This window comes from Temnothorax americanus, unplaced genomic scaffold, assembly GCF_048541705.1.
Source record: "Temnothorax americanus isolate GAGA-0224 unplaced genomic scaffold, ASM4854170v1 Scaffold17, whole genome shotgun sequence".
NCBI classification, from domain to species: domain Eukaryota; kingdom Metazoa; phylum Arthropoda; class Insecta; order Hymenoptera; family Formicidae; genus Temnothorax; species Temnothorax americanus.
The window spans coordinates 3,517,853-3,534,175 of NW_027509307.1; the positions used below are offsets into that span (position 1 = coordinate 3,517,853).

At 45.0% G+C, this 16,323-nt stretch overlaps 3 protein-coding genes across 4 annotated transcripts; 2 read left to right on the forward strand and 1 right to left on the reverse strand.

Annotated features, from left to right (window-relative positions):
• Positions 1–213: 213 nt before the first annotated feature.
• Positions 214–1,404, reverse strand: LOC143895865 (U3 small nucleolar ribonucleoprotein IMP3). The gene is made up of 4 exons (XM_077403295.1): positions 1,098–1,404; positions 604–918; positions 450–522; positions 214–354 (listed from the first exon to the last, which is right to left on the reverse strand). The coding sequence occupies exons 1-4, from the start codon at positions 1,232–1,234 to the stop codon at positions 331–333; spliced, it is 549 nt and encodes a 182-aa protein (XP_077259421.1). The 5' UTR covers positions 1,235–1,404; the 3' UTR covers positions 214–330.
• A 53-nt stretch (positions 1,405–1,457) lies between these two features.
• Positions 1,458–12,435, forward strand: Htt (huntingtin). Of its 2 annotated transcripts, none has more exons than XM_077403269.1 (15): positions 1,458–1,978; positions 2,055–2,238; positions 2,396–2,674; positions 2,750–2,891; positions 2,963–3,535; positions 3,608–4,206; positions 4,286–4,599; positions 4,681–5,988; positions 6,065–10,097; positions 10,166–10,371; positions 10,483–10,657; positions 10,742–11,155; positions 11,256–11,416; positions 11,501–11,588; positions 11,656–12,435. In XM_077403269.1, the coding sequence occupies exons 1-15, from the start codon at positions 1,893–1,895 to the stop codon at positions 11,752–11,754; spliced, it is 8,661 nt and encodes a 2,886-aa protein (XP_077259395.1). In that variant the 5' UTR covers positions 1,458–1,892; the 3' UTR covers positions 11,755–12,435. The 2 variants fall into 2 exon arrangements, with proteins under 2 accessions (XP_077259395.1, XP_077259396.1); XM_077403270.1 differs by having other exon boundaries at positions 2,058–2,238.
• A 142-nt stretch (positions 12,436–12,577) lies between these two features.
• On the forward strand, positions 12,578–15,584 carry LOC143895858 (uncharacterized). Its single transcript, XM_077403284.1, has 5 exons — positions 12,578–12,806; positions 12,876–13,075; positions 13,522–13,861; positions 14,009–14,524; positions 14,971–15,584. Exons 1-5 carry the CDS (start codon positions 12,783–12,785, stop codon positions 15,289–15,291), a joined length of 1,401 nt encoding a protein of 466 aa, XP_077259410.1. The 5' UTR covers positions 12,578–12,782; the 3' UTR covers positions 15,292–15,584.
• Positions 15,585–16,323: the final 739 nt, after the last annotated feature.

Sequence of the window (16,323 nt, forward strand, 5' to 3'; positions counted from 1 at the left end):
CTTTATTATTTCAAGGTAAAACACGCGTGTATTCGTATCGTTTTGTAAAAATCCTGATAACGATAAGAAAACGACCTCTTATCTTTGACACAACGATACGAAAAAAGAAAACCTTCCTTTTTACGAACAAAGACGATGCTGTTTAAGCTCATGTTGAAACCAATATTCCTTGAGATATGTCTATGTACAATCAATACGTTTACGAACAAAAAATGAAGAATAATTAGTCTCTTTATTAATAGATTAATATATTGCTGTACAAATAAATTTTTTTTATAAAAACCCATAGAATTTTACTAGCAAGAGAATTCAATCGACGCGACGTGTAGATTATACTATATCAAAGTCATCTCTCTGTAAAACAAAAATACGTATATATATATATATAATTATCAAATTATAATTTAATTCTAATAACATATAAGAAAAGAGCTAACAGAAATTCTCACCTCATTGTTGTACTCCAATACGTGTTTCTTAATAGCAGATGTGTCTACCCATGTCACAAAGTCCTCTAAATTTCTGTAAAACATACGATCGACATTCGTTTCATTGATTTCTCCAATATCTGCGTGATGCTCGAGTGGAGTACAAAATGTTTACCTCGTTACCAAGAACGCAGGGTCTTTCACGACTTCCACCCCGACTCGGACATGGCCCTGCTCTATCAATTTCGTCGCCATCGGTATCGTCTGGCTCATCTTGTTGCGCACCATAACGACCGGGAGTCTCCGTCTGCAGAAGCAACTGGCGGTTACCTTCTGGGTCTGCGACAGGTCCCATTTCGTGGAGATCAGGCCCATCATGTACAGCTTCTCCAGCAGCACCGCGCTCTGCTCGATGCGGAAGGGATGGTCAGGCTCGACTTCCTTAATCTTCCTACCCAACTCCCGTATGTCCCGCGACAGTTTGTTGTATCTACAATCATTTCGATAAATATTAATACATTCACATTACATTTTCATTGTATATTTATTACATCGATAGTATTTTATATTAATTATATTCTACCGTATGCTACACTAGATATTTCTTTATTTTGAATTTTAGAATTTACATCACGTCACGATATATTTATAAATAACAATCCCACGTACACCGTATAGTCCGATCTTTTCTGAATGCAATAACGCTTCAGGATCTTAACCTCGTGGAGATTGTGGTCGGCCTGCCACGACAAGAAGTCCACCTTCTTCAGCAGCTTCTGCTCGTGATATTTCAGTTTTCGCACCATCGTGATCGATCACCGCGGAAGCCTCCTCGCAGAGCAATCCCTGCTTTATTTAAAGGGAAATCTTCAGATCCCCGGAGCTGGCACCTGGCACCCGATGATTTGTTTTTGACAAGCAAACGAACACGTGGAGTGGGTCGCCAAATGACCCAGATCGCGGGAGATCCTGCGCATGCGCGGCCGATTTTACACGAGGCCGCCCTACCGCCTACAGACCGACGATCTATAATTCGTATCACGATCACGGATTTCTGAGTCCTATTTACGATATAATTTTATATGCCGTCTATTTTGACGTATATATGTATTAATATATTCATAAATATGTGACCACTCCCCTCCTCTTTCTCGCCGAGGTAAAGGTTAAGGAGAGAGAGAGAGGGCAAACCCGTTGGAGCTTCCTTGTTCTTTCTATAGCACGCAAACGGAGCTCTCTGCACTTCATACCTCTTCGTCCTCTTCATGGTTTAAGATGATAGTCATCAGCATCAGCCATCAGCCTGATCAGCCAGCACGTAGTGATGTAGTTTGCGATGTGTGTCCGTGTCACGATCTGTCATAGACCAGCGGTCAGAGCGGCAAGATGTCATTCACCGGTCGCACGGTGATTTGAGGCGGCCCGCTCGAAGAAGCCGGGAAAGGTCCGTTCCAGGGATCCGGCATGGCTCACCTGAACGGGGTGCTGAAGGCTGTGGAGACGCTCAACGCTCTACGGGAGTCGGATGCTCCGTCGGATCCCGGCGCGAGGTATGAGCGGTATAAACACATCTCCGGCGACGTGAGAGAGATCGTTCCTTAAACATGAGTTTTCGCTCTTGAACAGTAGGAAGGAGAAGGTCTCCTGTTGCGCGATCATCGTCGAGGGGATATGCTCGCCGACTGTCAGGCAGAACACCAAGTTCCCACAGATTCTAAGTGCCACCATCGAAACGCTGCTGGCACTCTGCAACGATGAGGAATCCGACGTCAGGATGGTCGCGGACGAGTCTCTCAACAAGATTACAAGGGTACGACACTTTGCGCCTTCTCATTTTGTACCTGTTATTAACCGGAGATTGTAGATGTTCATGGACGAAGCACGAAAGCGAGCATATGCGGAGAAATTAAACACTTAAGAGCGATCTATTGGACAGATAGATATATTATTGATACGTTCTTTGCCAGGCGATGGTCGACAGTAACGTCGTTAAGATCCAGATAGAGCTTTACAATGAGATAAAGAGAAACGGACCTGCACGCATACTGAGGGCTGCTCTTTGGAGATTTGGCCTGCTGAGTCACATGATACGCCCTTCGAGGGGTAAAGCTTACGTGGCAAATCTGATCCCGTGCATAGTGATCGTCGCGCATCGGTCGGAGGATACTGTGATTGAAACATTATCGCAGTCGTTACCATTAATTTTCAAAGTATTAGGACCATTTATGACAGACAAGGATGTCAAGGTAAGAGTCTCGACGTTGTATGATTATACCGGAGCTACTTCCATGAGCTTGGGAGAACATTAAATCTTGTTTCAGAATTTACTGAGGGCGTTCTTTGAAAATATCTCCTCTCCTCAAGCAGCTTTTCGTAGGGCGGCAGCTAATATGATTCTGACAACGTGCATAAATTGCAGGAAGCCACAGTTCTTTTTAAATTATGTGATGGATTATACGTTAGGTACGCGCTAAATAATTACGCGCTGCATGATGCAGAAACGTTCATTTATTAATAATATTGATCTTATCTAGATATAATAACGTCAGGAAGAAACGCCGACGATCATTCCTCTACTGTTATAGGCGTCTTTGGATGCCTGAGAGTGATTTTACCTTACATATGTAAACCCTCGGAGCTTCAAGATAGCGAGACACAACAGATAGATAACTTGTTACACATTTATGAATTGTGTTTGCACTATACAAAATGGCATTCTGATCATAATGTCATAAATGCAGCTTTAGAGACTTTGGCGCAACTCCTGAAAATGCCGCCAAAGCCGTTGGTGTCTGTTTTATTGTCTTCGAAGGGTATAACGCAAAGCAGAATAATGTCGAATCAAAACGCATGCATTCCATCGCTGGGTCACATGAGCATTTCCAGCGCGAGTACTGCCCATGGCGGAAATTCGGATTCCATTTTAAACTTGCACGAGCCTGATATTCCGGAAATTACTCCAAATGCAGAGTGGATCGCAGATACGGAAACGACATTGTCGGAGACGTGTAATCCACAAACGCAGATCGAGTGTACGAGCGACGTGACGGAGACGAAAGAAAAGATGTTGGAGAGTTATTGCCATCTGAAAATCGAAACCACTGACAGTAAGAATGAGCACGTAAACTCACAACTCTCGTAACAATTTTACATTTTATTAGCTTTCAATGTTTTTTTAGACGAGATTGCGGAAGAAGGTAGCGATGCCGAAAGCGAGATCCAAAAGTCCGAAAAAGCGCCGTATCCAAGCCTGCAAAGTGAACACTCGAAGGAGGAAGATTACTCCGAAGAGACTACTTTCTTGTTCGCTTCCCCTAAGAAATCCTCTCTGGATTTCGCGTTGTACGAAGCTGATGTCGGGAGTTTTACCGACTCGGATATGCCCGTTAAGTTTTGCTGCCGTTACTTGGTGTCGTCCTTTTTGTTGGCGGGCAAACCCGGGCAATTAGTATCGGACAAGTTATTTCGCGTTAGCGTAAAGTCTCTCGCTCTGACATGCGTGCGTTACATTCTCAAACTTTATCCGCACCTGTTTACCATGACTGTAGCCAAAGAATCAAGCTGCAATGAGACAAACCAATTGATTGCAGACATTTTGCTATTTGCCAATCACCCAGATCCTCAGATCAGAGGTAATGTAGCGGTGGTAGTTGGAATCTTTTTAAAGTCTGTATTTGTTCAGTACGGCGGCTCCTTTCGCAACTTTGAGACGGAATCTCTAGCTCGACAAGGGCATGGAAATATATTGTTGGAAGACATGATAAAGTTACTTTTAAAAGTGAGTCTATACGTTTTATAAAGGACGACACCAGTCTCGAGAGTTTTTAACTTACCATCTGTTTCTGTCGAATGTACAGGGCTTGAACGATGATTCCGCGACAACTTGCCGTCAAACGTTGGACGCTTTGAACCTCTGCTTGCCAGAGTTACTAGATTCCATCAACAATGAACACGGTCTTACCATCTTAACTGCGTTGCCAAAACTTGTGAAAAATCCATATTTTCTCGTGAAAGTAAAATTAGCGGACTTGTTGAGCAAGTTATCGTATATTACAATAGAGCACATAACGGGGCAATCGTTATTCCAAGAACACTTTATCGACGTTATAATAGCGTTATTAGGTGATCAAGACCAAAGGGTGAGACACGCCGCATCAGACGCGATTGTTAAGTAAGATACACATTTCTAGATGTACAATTAATTATTTACTCGATTCACAATATCGTTTCACGTTTCTTTTTGTTAATTCAGGAGTATTCCGCGTTTATATTTCCGACACCCTCAAGAGGATACCATTACGAGGAAGGCCACGCAATACACTCAACAGTATTTAAGCGCGGTAACGTCAAGTATCTCGGAACTGTCGTCGTACCAAGATAAACATAAGCCGTTCGTGAACACGTCCATCAAGCCCTTTGTATTTCTGAATTATTATAACGGGACGAATTACGATTCTAGTCTGGAATACTCTCTATCCCGTATAGTTAATATCCTAACGGAGATACTGACGGTGCATTCGTCGAAGTATCTAATATACGGATGTTGCGAGACCCTCTTCTGTTTGAGCGAGGCTTATCCTACTACGATTTACGTCAGAGGATGGGATTGTATCCTACCAAAGACGTTGCTGAAAAAATCTAAGAAGAACAGCGACCGATCGGACACTAATGACTTTAGTTTCGTGAATGAGATGGTTTCCTCCCCGATGTGCAGCGGTCTCTTGTCACTGGCATTACCGCTATTAACGTCGTCGACCATTAGCTTAGATTTGTCCACGCATCGACACTTGATCCTCCTCGCTGGCAATCTGGCTTCCGGATTAGCCGTCTGCAACTTTAAGACCGGCAGTGATCCGATGAAACTTTGGAACATGTGTAAAGACAGATACATGGAACTACTGATGACGCACATCACGAGAGTTCTCAATATCTTCGTTCACGTTATCGACGAGGTGCAGCTAATGCAGGCAAGCGCCAAGCCCGTGTTGCCGTCTTTGTCCACGCAAACGTTGTCGCCCAGGAAGAAAATCATGTCGGAGCAAAAATCGAAGGAGAAGGGAGAAAAGATCGGCGTCTTGAAGAGCGGGAAGGAGCAAACGGGAACGTTCATCGGCATGCCGCATTATATGAGGATATATGATATTCTGAAGGCGGCGCATTCCAATTATTCGGTCACTCTGCAGCACGAGGCCAGCGAGATGTATATTTCCCTGCTGAACGCGACGCTGGACGTTCTCTCGCAGATCCTTGAAATTGCGTCCGTCAACGATGCAGGTAGAATAGCGGAAGAGGTGTTATGTTACCTAAAAACCACCGTCGTATTGTCGCCAACAGCAACGGTTCAATGTGTGCAGCAACTGCTGAAATGCTTGTTCGGCACGAACGTGTGCGCGCAGTGGAGCGAGGTGGACGTCCAGAAGAATGTGGAACGATGCGGCACGCTGCAAGATGATGCCAGGGGTTTTTATAATCAGTGCTTTCAACACCCCGCCAGACAAATGGCGAACACGATCAAATGCATTGGGAATAATTGCAGAGGCGAAAATGAGCCGGATAACGGGTAAGTATTATCCCGACACTTTGATAGTTGTACCGCACGCAAGTTGACACGTTGATGTCTTCTCTTTCGCTTCCAGGTGGATAGGATTGCTGCGCAGAAAAAGCGACCGTAAATTTTCGTCGTTTAAGACTTTGGCGCGATCCTCGGATCAGAAGACGTCCGTCGCGTCCTTTATCCGGCTCTTCGAACCGATGGTTATAAAGTCTCTGAAGCAGTACACTGTTACGAGTAACATCGCGCTGCAGTGCCAGGTTCTGATGCTGCTGAGTCAGCTGGTCCAACTGAAGGTCAATTATTGTCTGCTGGACTCCGACAAAATATTCATCGGATTCGTGTTAAAACAGTTTGAATTTATCGAGGAGGGCCACGTACAACAAACCGAGGATCTGTTGCCGAGAATGTTCAATTTCTTGGTGCACCTGTCGTACGAGAAGAATCATTCCAAGGTGATAATAGGCGTGCCGAAGATAATTCAGTTATGCGACGGTCTGATGGCGAGCGGACAGCCGGCAATCTCGCACTGTATACCCGCGCTCGCGCCCGTCATCGAGGATATCTTCCTTATTCGTAATGGAAGCTCAAGCGTGGTCGAGCAGCGGGAGTTGGAAACAACGAGGGACGTGCTAATAGCCATGCTGCTGCGTTTGGTGGAATATCACGAGGTAGTCGAACTCTTGGCGCTATGTTTGGCCGAGTCCAGATTTAGCGGGGACGGTAATGGCGAGGAGAAATGGCGAAGATGGTCTAGACTAACAATGGACACTGTGCTTCCAATACTGGCCGCCGGGAAGCTCAGAGTAGAATCCGAGAAGGCTCACGTCGCGTTGGTGAAACTATTTGCGGCAATCTCGCCCACGGTTTTCCGGCCGGTGGATCCGCTCCTAAAGATACTGTTCACCGCGTCAATATCCGCGACCGCTCCAATTCTCAAACTGCAGCGCTGGTTAGGCATGATCAACGTCGTGCTGCTCTCGTTGATCTCCTGCGCAAAGGAAGAGGCGATGCTGGCGCGTCTCTCGGACCTAAGCGTATGCGTATCGGACGTGTCGCATCTGTGCTCTCCACTTCGGAGCTCTTCCTCCCGCGAATGTGCGGATCCGTTGAACGCCTCGAGCGTCCAGTCGCGCCAAATGCCGCCTGAGCAGGTATTAGCCAGATTTATATTCAAGGTGATCAATCTGATAAGCACGAAGGTGTTCAGTCTGCTCGGTCTGATAAATCACAAGTCCGCGGATCCCTTCGTCGACTTCTCCGATTACACGGCGGACGACAATTACCTCGTCCATCAGTTCGCGTTCTTCCTGCAATTGTGCATTCATATGTTCGAGTCCGGCAGTCATTGCAAAGTGGCGAATGCAACGATGCAGATGATTCAGGGGCGCAACGTGTCCGATGAGGAGAAGTTGCTCATTGACGACTTGAACTACTTGATGCTCAGTATCGGGAATGTGTGCCCGACGGTGACGTGCCAATGGGCGTATTTGATGATCTTGTTAGGATATAACGAGATGTCCTTCTGGTCGAAGGTATTGGGCACCAACAAGTCCGATGTCCGGACGAACGAGAGGAAGATGCGCGATTGCATCAATACCAGTACAAACATTCAAATTATTAGAAGAGGCGGGATTATATTATTCTGTGATTACATATGCGAGAATCTCAACGACGTGGAACCGCTAACGTGGCTGTTGGTGAATCATATAGAGGAGGCGATAAACGTCGCCGTCGAATCTCCGGTGAGGGATTTGTTGACCACGGCGATACACAGGAATCCGTCGGCCAGCGGGCTGTTGGTGCAAGCCGTGGCGACGAAGTGCACGGATTTGTCGCAGCCCAGTTTCATAAAGCGCCTGCTGCAGTGTATCGAGGGCGCGCATCACTCGCAAAGCGGCGCGGTTATAATGACCCTGATACCGCGGCTATTGTCCACCAAGTATCTCGCTCTGTCGAGAATGGCAGCGAAAATCGCCAGTCGCCGAGTAGAGATACTGTTGACCACCAGCGCGGAGGATGTAAAGGACCAGTTATCGAAGGACGACATCGTGAAGATCATGGACATCTTGCAGACCACCAAGCTGGCGAGGAAGCACGGCGGCTTGGTCAGCCTACTGAACAAGCTGGCTGTACAATATTACGATCTGTCACCGTTGGAGCTCGACCAATGTAGACCGTTCAATCCATCCACCGTGAGGAGCATTCAGTTGGATCGGAATTGGTTCCTGTCTCAAGTAAGACTGCGATGCTGCCACGCGAGCGCCGGCAACAATCCCATGGAATTAGCGCAACTATTGAAGGATCTGGACTTGGACGATTGCCTGAGTATTCTCTCTTGTAAAGAGTTCAATCTGAAGATCTTGAAGCACTGCGTGATATTGGGAGCTCGACTCACCGTCGAGAAGTGCCAAAAGTTGGAATTCGGAAAAGCGCAGAGCGAGAAGGATTTTGATTTCGATGCTAGCCCTCTGTACGTCGCTGCCAAGCAGTGTTTGTTGGAGCATATTCATTATATCTGCGAGTTCGTGCCGAAACCACATCAAATTTACAATCCGGAGGCGGATAACAGCAGCGGAAAGGAACTGAAGTACGCTACGAGATTCTCCGAGCTGCTGAGCGACGCTCTGTATTGGGAGATCCTCTTCACGATAATCCCAACTGTCAAGATTTACATGAAGACGTTACCGAAACTGGCCAAATATAACGTGGCGAAGATTGACATGAAATTCGAAGAGGATATCGCAAAGTTCTCTATCCTGTGCCTCGAACTGGCGCATTGGATGATCTATTCGGACAGGAAAGGTACTCATAGATTGCGGCCGCACGACATGGAGCTCGCGCTGAGTTGCGCGGCCGAAATCCTGCGGCACGCCGCTCCAAGTAAAATTTTCGGTGAGAAGAACGCGCGTCACACTTGGGTTTGTTCCGCGGCGATCTCTCTGACGAGAGTCGTGGAGAGTATTCTGACAACGGTGGACCCCTTGCCGACTATGGATTGCCAAGCGCTGGAGCCGGCTCTCCAGGACGAGGATACGAAGGACTACGCCCGGGCGTGCATTCAAATGGCGTCGATAGTGGCCTGGCTCGAGAAGTGTCAGGCGGATGGCACCACGAGGAACATACCACCGTATCTGTTTAACACGATAAAATCGCTGGTCATCAGCATAAGTCGCCAGGCATTAGTAAATTCTTACATCTTGACGCCTCCGTTGGTGTGGAAACGCGGCTGTCATATCGTCGGCTCGGGTCCCACCAAGTGTTACTTCCCACTGATGTCGTCCGAATCCAATCTGCTGCAGGAGGTGGACGTCTTGGAGCAGTTTATCTACCGGGTAAATCTACTGGGTTGGACGTCCAGGTCGCAGTTCGAGGAGATCTGGATGGCGTATCTGAGCGTGCTTAACTTCCTGCAAAACGAGAACACGCCCTCGGACGAGATCGCGGCTTTGATCCAAGCGAGCAGCCTGGCGATTCAAGCGATAACGAGATTATTGCTGGAAACCCTGTTGCTACCGTGTCCCGGCAATCCCGGCGCCAGCACCCTGATCCACCATCCGAGAGATCCCCAGCTTTCCGTGCATAAGACCAGCTCCCAGAAGCTGTTCGCGGTACAGGAGCTGCTCCTGTGGAAGTATGAATACATGAACGACGCGGAAAATAAAAATGGCTTGAAATTGGACCACATATTCCAGCGGGGCAATGTAGAGAGAACCGCGGTTTTTGACAGATATATGTACAGCCAACTGTCGGTCTCTTATTTGTGGTCCTTGTGCAATCTATACGAGGACAAGTTGAACGCTTCCGTTCTCGACTTGAAGAACAGACGGAACGACGCGCTGATGTCGGCCTCCCTCGATCTAGACTCCTGCTTGCGCTTTCTGATCGAGCACTACACCATCTGGACGTCACCGCAGGCTAACACGCCCGTACAGCTGCTGACGGAAATCGTCAAGTCGATTCTAGCGATCTCGGAACTCTTCCTCGAGAGATCGCAGTACCAGTGGATGCTGGACGTGTGCCTGGAAGTTTCGAGGGTTCATCCAACGGAAAATGCGATCTTGCATCAATACCTGGCCGTCTCTGTGTGTAAAGCCGCCGCCGTTCTAACGCCTTTGGTACGCGCAAGAAATTTTATTTATTAAAGAAAGATCTTTCTTGTTTTTAACTAACATTATATTCGCAGGACTTGGACACGTTGGATAAAGTGAAGCGCATAGTAGATGTTAATTTGAAGTCGGTATTCCTAGCTTCCAGAGTATCCGCGCTTCACGGTTCTTTATACCTCCTACAAAGTGCAGTGCTGGCCAAATGCGAGGAGACGATGAATATTATACATCCCCTAGCCATTGAATACATACAGAAGCACATTGACTCGCAGGATTCGAATAGGTAATTCAAGATGAGGTTTAATTTAACTTTATTTGCTGAGAAAATATTGAACACATCTATTAATTTGTCCGATACTATTTTGTGACCTAATTTGTTGTCGTTTCGACGCAGCATTCTAAGTCAGAGCGAGGAGCATCAGGGTGTAATGTGGGCTCTGGTGTTCTTCCTGTTGGAGCATGCGGAAGATACACCGCCGGATACGGAAGCGCCGGCCGTGTTGGAATTAGTTCTCTCTCTAGTCACATCCCAAAATATTTCATACGGTTTACATCAAACTTTACTGCAGGTGTGTCACGGCATTCCTCGCCTTTTGATTAATGTGCAATATAAGTAACGCAAATATACGGAGAGTATCAATTTATTTTGATAGGGTCTTGAGAGGCTTGTGGCGACGAAGAGCGTCGTCGGCAAGGTCGCCGAGCAGATCGTGAAAGTCGCGATGGACCGGCTGAAGCAACCCAGCCCCCTGCTTGCGTTACCGGCGTTGCAACTTCTGCTGACGTGCATGTACACGGAGGCGGCTGATCGATTGAATCAGCCTGGCGTCGAGGAACCGTTGCCGGATGTGGAACCGGAGACGCTGGTCCGATCTATCGAGCGTACCTCCGCGATATTCGACAAGATCCGCAAGGGACATTCCATGGAAGTGGAGGTGCTGTGCACAGTTCTGTCCTGCCTCCTCGGAGACTTCTTCCCGCCGTCGGAGATCCTCACCAAAGTCATAGGGGAATTCCTGTCCCCGCAGCAGCCGCATCCGAGATTACTCTCGGCCGTTGTCTTCAAAGTTCGTAAATTTGATCGAAGATCTCGAATTATAGCGCGATCGAACTGCGAGATAAAAGCAAATGCGAATGTATGATCCGCGCGATCTGATTTTGCGCCAGGTCTGTGAGAAAGCGTGTACCTGCACGGAAATGGAGCTCCTTCAAGATTGGGTGGTCTTCAGTTTACCGAATTTCATTCAAAGCTTACCGATGGCAATGTCGACTTGGTGCTTATCCTGTTTCTTCATAAGCGCGTCAACAAACCATTGGTTGAGAGCTTTGTATCCTTTTCTCGCCGACGTAACTTTACAATTTTCTTTAGGGAAGTAGGGAAGTAACACGATTCCTTAGCTATAACATGGTAGATTTCCGTACGTCCAGTCAAGGATAGGAAAATACGAATATGAAGACAAGAAAATATTGTGTATAGCTGCTTCGGATTTTTACCACAAGGTAGGTTACCTAAACGTTATTTATCTACTTTGGGCATCTATTTTATTTAATGATCTATCGATTTCAGCTACCCAAAGAATCTCAAAAGAAAGCATTCGTCGAGACTTTCGAGGCTGCCGCGAAGGAACCTGGAACTCCGTTTAGTGATATTCTAGCCTCCTTTTAGATAAGTGCCGTAGTCAGGAGATACTCAAAAGAGAAGAGAAATCCTGTCGTACAGAATATTAAACTCAGACTGTAAAAAAAATCGATGTACAATTACTGGTGCGTTGGCGCGCTACGTCACGCGTGTACATTTGTATGTATGATGATATTTATTTTACATTATGTCCCGTCAAAAGAGAGATATGCAACTTGTTTTGCAATAAACAGTATTTTTTAAGCAAAAATCGTGTTGCATAATACATCCTTTTCGACGATCATCCACAGAAGCATCACGTTTTGCATATCGTCGAATTGAAAGAAGGTACTTGTTGATTTCAAATTTCAAACGAGGTACTCTTTTTGGAATGTTTTCTCTTATAAATAATACTGCTTTTTTTCTGCAACAGATCGTTATTTTCTTGGTCACGAGTTTCTGTCGAAAATTAATCGCGCACGTTTTATGTTATCCATTATAATCGAAAATACACGCGACAGATGCACATATAGATGTATTATTTAAATTACGGTTTTTTAGCTCTGTGATATTTTTATCAATGCAATAAACTAATCGTTTGTATAGAATTAATGCGACATGTCGCAGCGTATGTTAATATTTTAAAGTCAACGAATTTTAATTGATTATTTGTAGAGCTTTAGCACGTGCAATAATTAATAAATACGGCGTTCCGCTTTTCCAAATGGATTTAATACTCTCCACCCCCAGCATTAAATTTCCTCGGATCTCAAATTTTTGTGATGAACCCGAATCAAAACACATTCGCATCGTAACGCGTTCGTTTCTTTTTTTTCTACGTGTCACGTGTGTGATATACAATCTTTCGTATGAGCTATATACTTTTTTTTAGATTTCTTTGCGCTCGCAATTTTAAACTCGCGAAGATATTATAGTAATCGAGGGAGCGGAATTTATTATACGATCTTCGAGAAATGGAAATTATGTGCTGGTGATGGTATTACGAGTCCAGTTCGAGCTTTCCCGGTGGAATTTCGGTGTCATCGGACGCAAGAGTCCTTGGCGGAGCTCGGATTATGCCACTGAATACGGCCGATACGGTAAGTTTTAAGAGGCTCAAGTTTCCGACGGTTCTCGCACCTCGGTCTCGACCACAACTTTTATTTCAGGAAACTATGGAGCTGTACAAGAGAATGCCCGGATCGTATCGTCACGGTGAATTCTGCTCTAATTGCGGACAAAACGAACGCGAGGACGTGCCGCGCAGTATCGCGATGCACAAGAGGAGAACGAGGAATTATGAGAAGCATTGTCCCTCGTGTCACTGCCCGCCTGAGAGGCGAAGATTTTCCTCACCTGGAAGACTAAGGTGAAGATATTCCCACTTCTGGTGCTCGGCTGATGATTAATAAAGAATAGCTGTAAATTAGTGATTAACAATAAATTTGACATAAAATCTATGCAGACTTAAGGCGTGCGATAAAACTTAATTCTTCAATTTTGTTCTTCACGCACGAGGTAGATTTCTTTATTTAGTGTCCTCGATATTTTGGTCTTTACATCTTTTCTCGTTAGACAGTGACTCCGAATAAACTTTTCTGAGCGGAAAAAATGCATTCCTTCTTATTATTCAAGAATCTGCACTCATTTTTAACGTTGCAATATCTCTCATCATGGCTTTATCGGGTTTTTAATTCCATTGTTGTAGATACTTACAAAAAATAATTAAGCTTTATTAATTGAAAGAAAACAGTGCTTTCTCCAATTATTAATTTTCAATGAAAGAATGAATAACTCTTTCTAATTGGGTACGAGGTTGCCTTCAAGAACTTCGGAAAACGTGGAAGCGATGATAAATCGATGCGAACGCGTCTTCGCGGAGCCGATCAGCTCGGCTATTAAAAAGTCGCAGAGCAGTCCTTTGTCGCAGAAGCTATGCCGGCATGAGTGTCAAGCGGATGTTCATCCTTGTTATCCCAGAAGACCGCCGCAGGCCCGCCATCAGCGAAGAATCGAGCACGACAGACACCTGTTCAAGATGAAGGGAGATGCCGCGAACTCGGAACTGACCAACGAAGATATCGCAGTTTGCTCCAAGTACACGGTACCTGTCAAGAGTTCGCTGAAGAAACACAACCGTTGCAGACAGCCTCAGGTGTGTAACACTCACTCTTTGATAAATAATTATTCGTAGTCTACATATAATTCCAGAAAAAAGGAAGAGTATGATTTATTATAAAAAATGACCGAAGGAGATGTTCCGTCGTCTCGATCGTTTTCAAATTTAACTGATATCTTCTAGAGATCGCCAGACGAGCAGGAATGCTCCGAGAGCGAGGCGTCGATGAAGTATACCCCGCGCGTTCTCCAGTCGAGGAAGTCGCGCGTGCCGGATCCCGGACCGAGGCGTCGCTACGTCGGCATCGGGGACGGCGAGTACATCGCGGAGGTGAGAAACGAGAGCGACGTCGAGTCCCAGGAGATGAGGAAGCTCGTTCTGGGCCTCGAGGACCTGGAGAGGCTGAAGCGAGGCGACGGCGAGGCGACGGTGACGATGAGCGAGGACGACAAGAGACTCGAAACCCGGAGACGGAGACCCGATGTTGCGAGAACGACGAGATCGAGAAAGCCCGGGGACGTTGCCTCTCGTTGCGCAGCGAGCAAGTCATCCGCGCTGATCGAACAGTCAATTAATGGACCCACGAAGGAATCCGCACTTGATGGACCCGCCCATCAAACGAAGATGGATCTCCACACCGCGAAAACTCGCCTTTTGGAATCGATCGACTGTATGCTCGGTACCATGGACAACGCGAAAGTACGTATTCAAAGATATGCATATCTTAACTTATTCGTCAATCTTGCACATATGGGTAGAACATGTACTTATCTTTTACTCGTTTATATCGAGAAAGATATGCAGAGTGAGGAAAATTCTCAAATATAAAATTCGGAAACAAAACGTAAGAAAAATAGATAAAAATTGATTTTAGGAGAAAATATAATGAATGTCACAAATTTTTTTATGAATACCAATGCCGATAATTTTTTAACGATATTTTATAAAGATATTTTATAAAAATATTTTGTAAAGATATTTTATAAAGATAATTTTCTTAAGAAGTTGATTTTTTACACGATTTAATTTCTAACTTTGGTTTTTCGCTTCACCTTCTGCATATTTTTTTCTTTTAATTTTACAAAGAAGATATTACGACGGTCGAATATGCCTGCATCGGTGCGATAAATGTTTTCTGTTGTCAGAACGACGCGCCTGTGCAGCAGCAGGAACAAACGGAGCAAGAGACCGTCGAGAAGATAACTCGCGAACTGCAGGAGAACGGCTGGCAGTTATTGCTCAACGGTCTGACGATCCGTAGAGACTCAGTGGACACGAGCAGGCGATTCGTACGTTTGGAATGTCTGAATCACATTCGGCAGCAACTCGACAAACTTTACGCTCTCGAGTCAACTTTGGACAATTGCCCGCCTAAGCTGCAGCCACTGTCGAGCCGCGATATGCCGCGCGACGAGGAACGTCAACAGTTGCAGCATCAATTGGAGCAGAAAACTACGGATTCTTGAGCATGCCGAGAACCCGCACGCATGCTTTTGTTCAAGTCCATCTAAGCACCATCACAAATTCCGAGGACCCACGATTTCGTCGATTATGCACAAAAAATGACATATATTCTATTTTATACATATATATATTTTTTTTATGTATCGTGGGTGTTCATAGAATGCTGGGACGAAATAATCGGGAAAGGGCGAATATCGTTGCGCCGTTAAAGGTGCAGAAGTATATTAAAATGTGTACGAGCGCATGTGAATTAATTTAAACGTATGAAATTTTGATAAAACAAATACCAACGCAATTCATAAAATTCGGCGTTATTGCTCACTCATAATTTTCAGAGTTAAAACCATGGCTAGCCGTTCCCTTCGGATCGGAGATTTTAATTGGTAGCAATAGCTTTATTGTTGAAACGTTTTAAGTACATTAGAGAGTATATAATTAGTCTACCTTCCTCTCGCCTTCAAGCTAAACAAGGTATGTGTAATATTAAATCGTTTCCATTCGGTACATAGCTCTCCTTGCGAAAGGTGGCGCATAAATTTATTATGTATAACATATATATAGATATATATGTACTTTAGGCTCTCTCTATCTCCTTCTGCGTTCACTACGTACGTATACTCTCAATATACATACATATATATGTATATATAGTTGTCTAATTTGTATGTGTGTTGTGTGTGTATGTATATATATATATATATATATATATATATATGTATATTTAAATATATATATAAATATATATAATACTTATATATATATATTTATATATGCGACACTGGTAGAACAATTATTTACATAACGTTGTAATAAGCTATGACTAGATATATATTGACGCGTTAGGATATAGTTCTGGAAACTTGAATAACGATGGAAAGAGACACAGGTCGGAGAGATCCCGGCAACGTTTTTTTTTTTTTTTTTTTTTGCACTTTGTACGACAACGCGTGAACAGCGCGGAAAGGGAAAAGGAAATCAGGAAACTTCTCTCGACGGCTGAAAAGCGGTATGGACAAAATAGCGAGTCTATCACA

Bases quoted from the DNA above. Each gene is read 5' to 3' on its own strand.
- LOC143895865 (XM_077403295.1), bottom strand. From the start codon at position 1,234: ATGGTGCGAAAACTGAAATATCACGAGCAGAAGCTGCTGAAGAAGGTG. The intron at 919-1,097 runs GTACGTGGGATT...AAATGATTGTAG, and splicing joins AAAAGATCGGACTATACGGT to ATACAACAAACTGTCGCGGG. The intron at 355-449 runs GTGAGAATTTCT...TTTGTTTTACAG, and splicing joins TATTGGAGTACAACAATGAG to AGAGATGACTTTGATATAGT.
- Htt (XM_077403269.1), top strand. From the start codon at position 1,893: ATGGCTCACCTGAACGGGGTGCTGAAGGCTGTGGAGACGCTCAACGCT. The intron at 1,979-2,054 runs GTATGAGCGGTA...GCTCTTGAACAG, and splicing joins CCGTCGGATCCCGGCGCGAG to TAGGAAGGAGAAGGTCTCCT. The intron at 2,239-2,395 runs GTACGACACTTT...GTTCTTTGCCAG, and splicing joins CTCTCAACAAGATTACAAGG to GCGATGGTCGACAGTAACGT.
- LOC143895858 (XM_077403284.1), top strand. From the start codon at position 12,783: ATGCCACTGAATACGGCCGATACG. The intron at 13,076-13,521 runs GTGAAGATATTC...ATTGGGTACGAG, and splicing joins TCCTCACCTGGAAGACTAAG to GTTGCCTTCAAGAACTTCGG. The intron at 13,862-14,008 runs GTGTGTAACACT...GATATCTTCTAG, and splicing joins ACCGTTGCAGACAGCCTCAG to AGATCGCCAGACGAGCAGGA.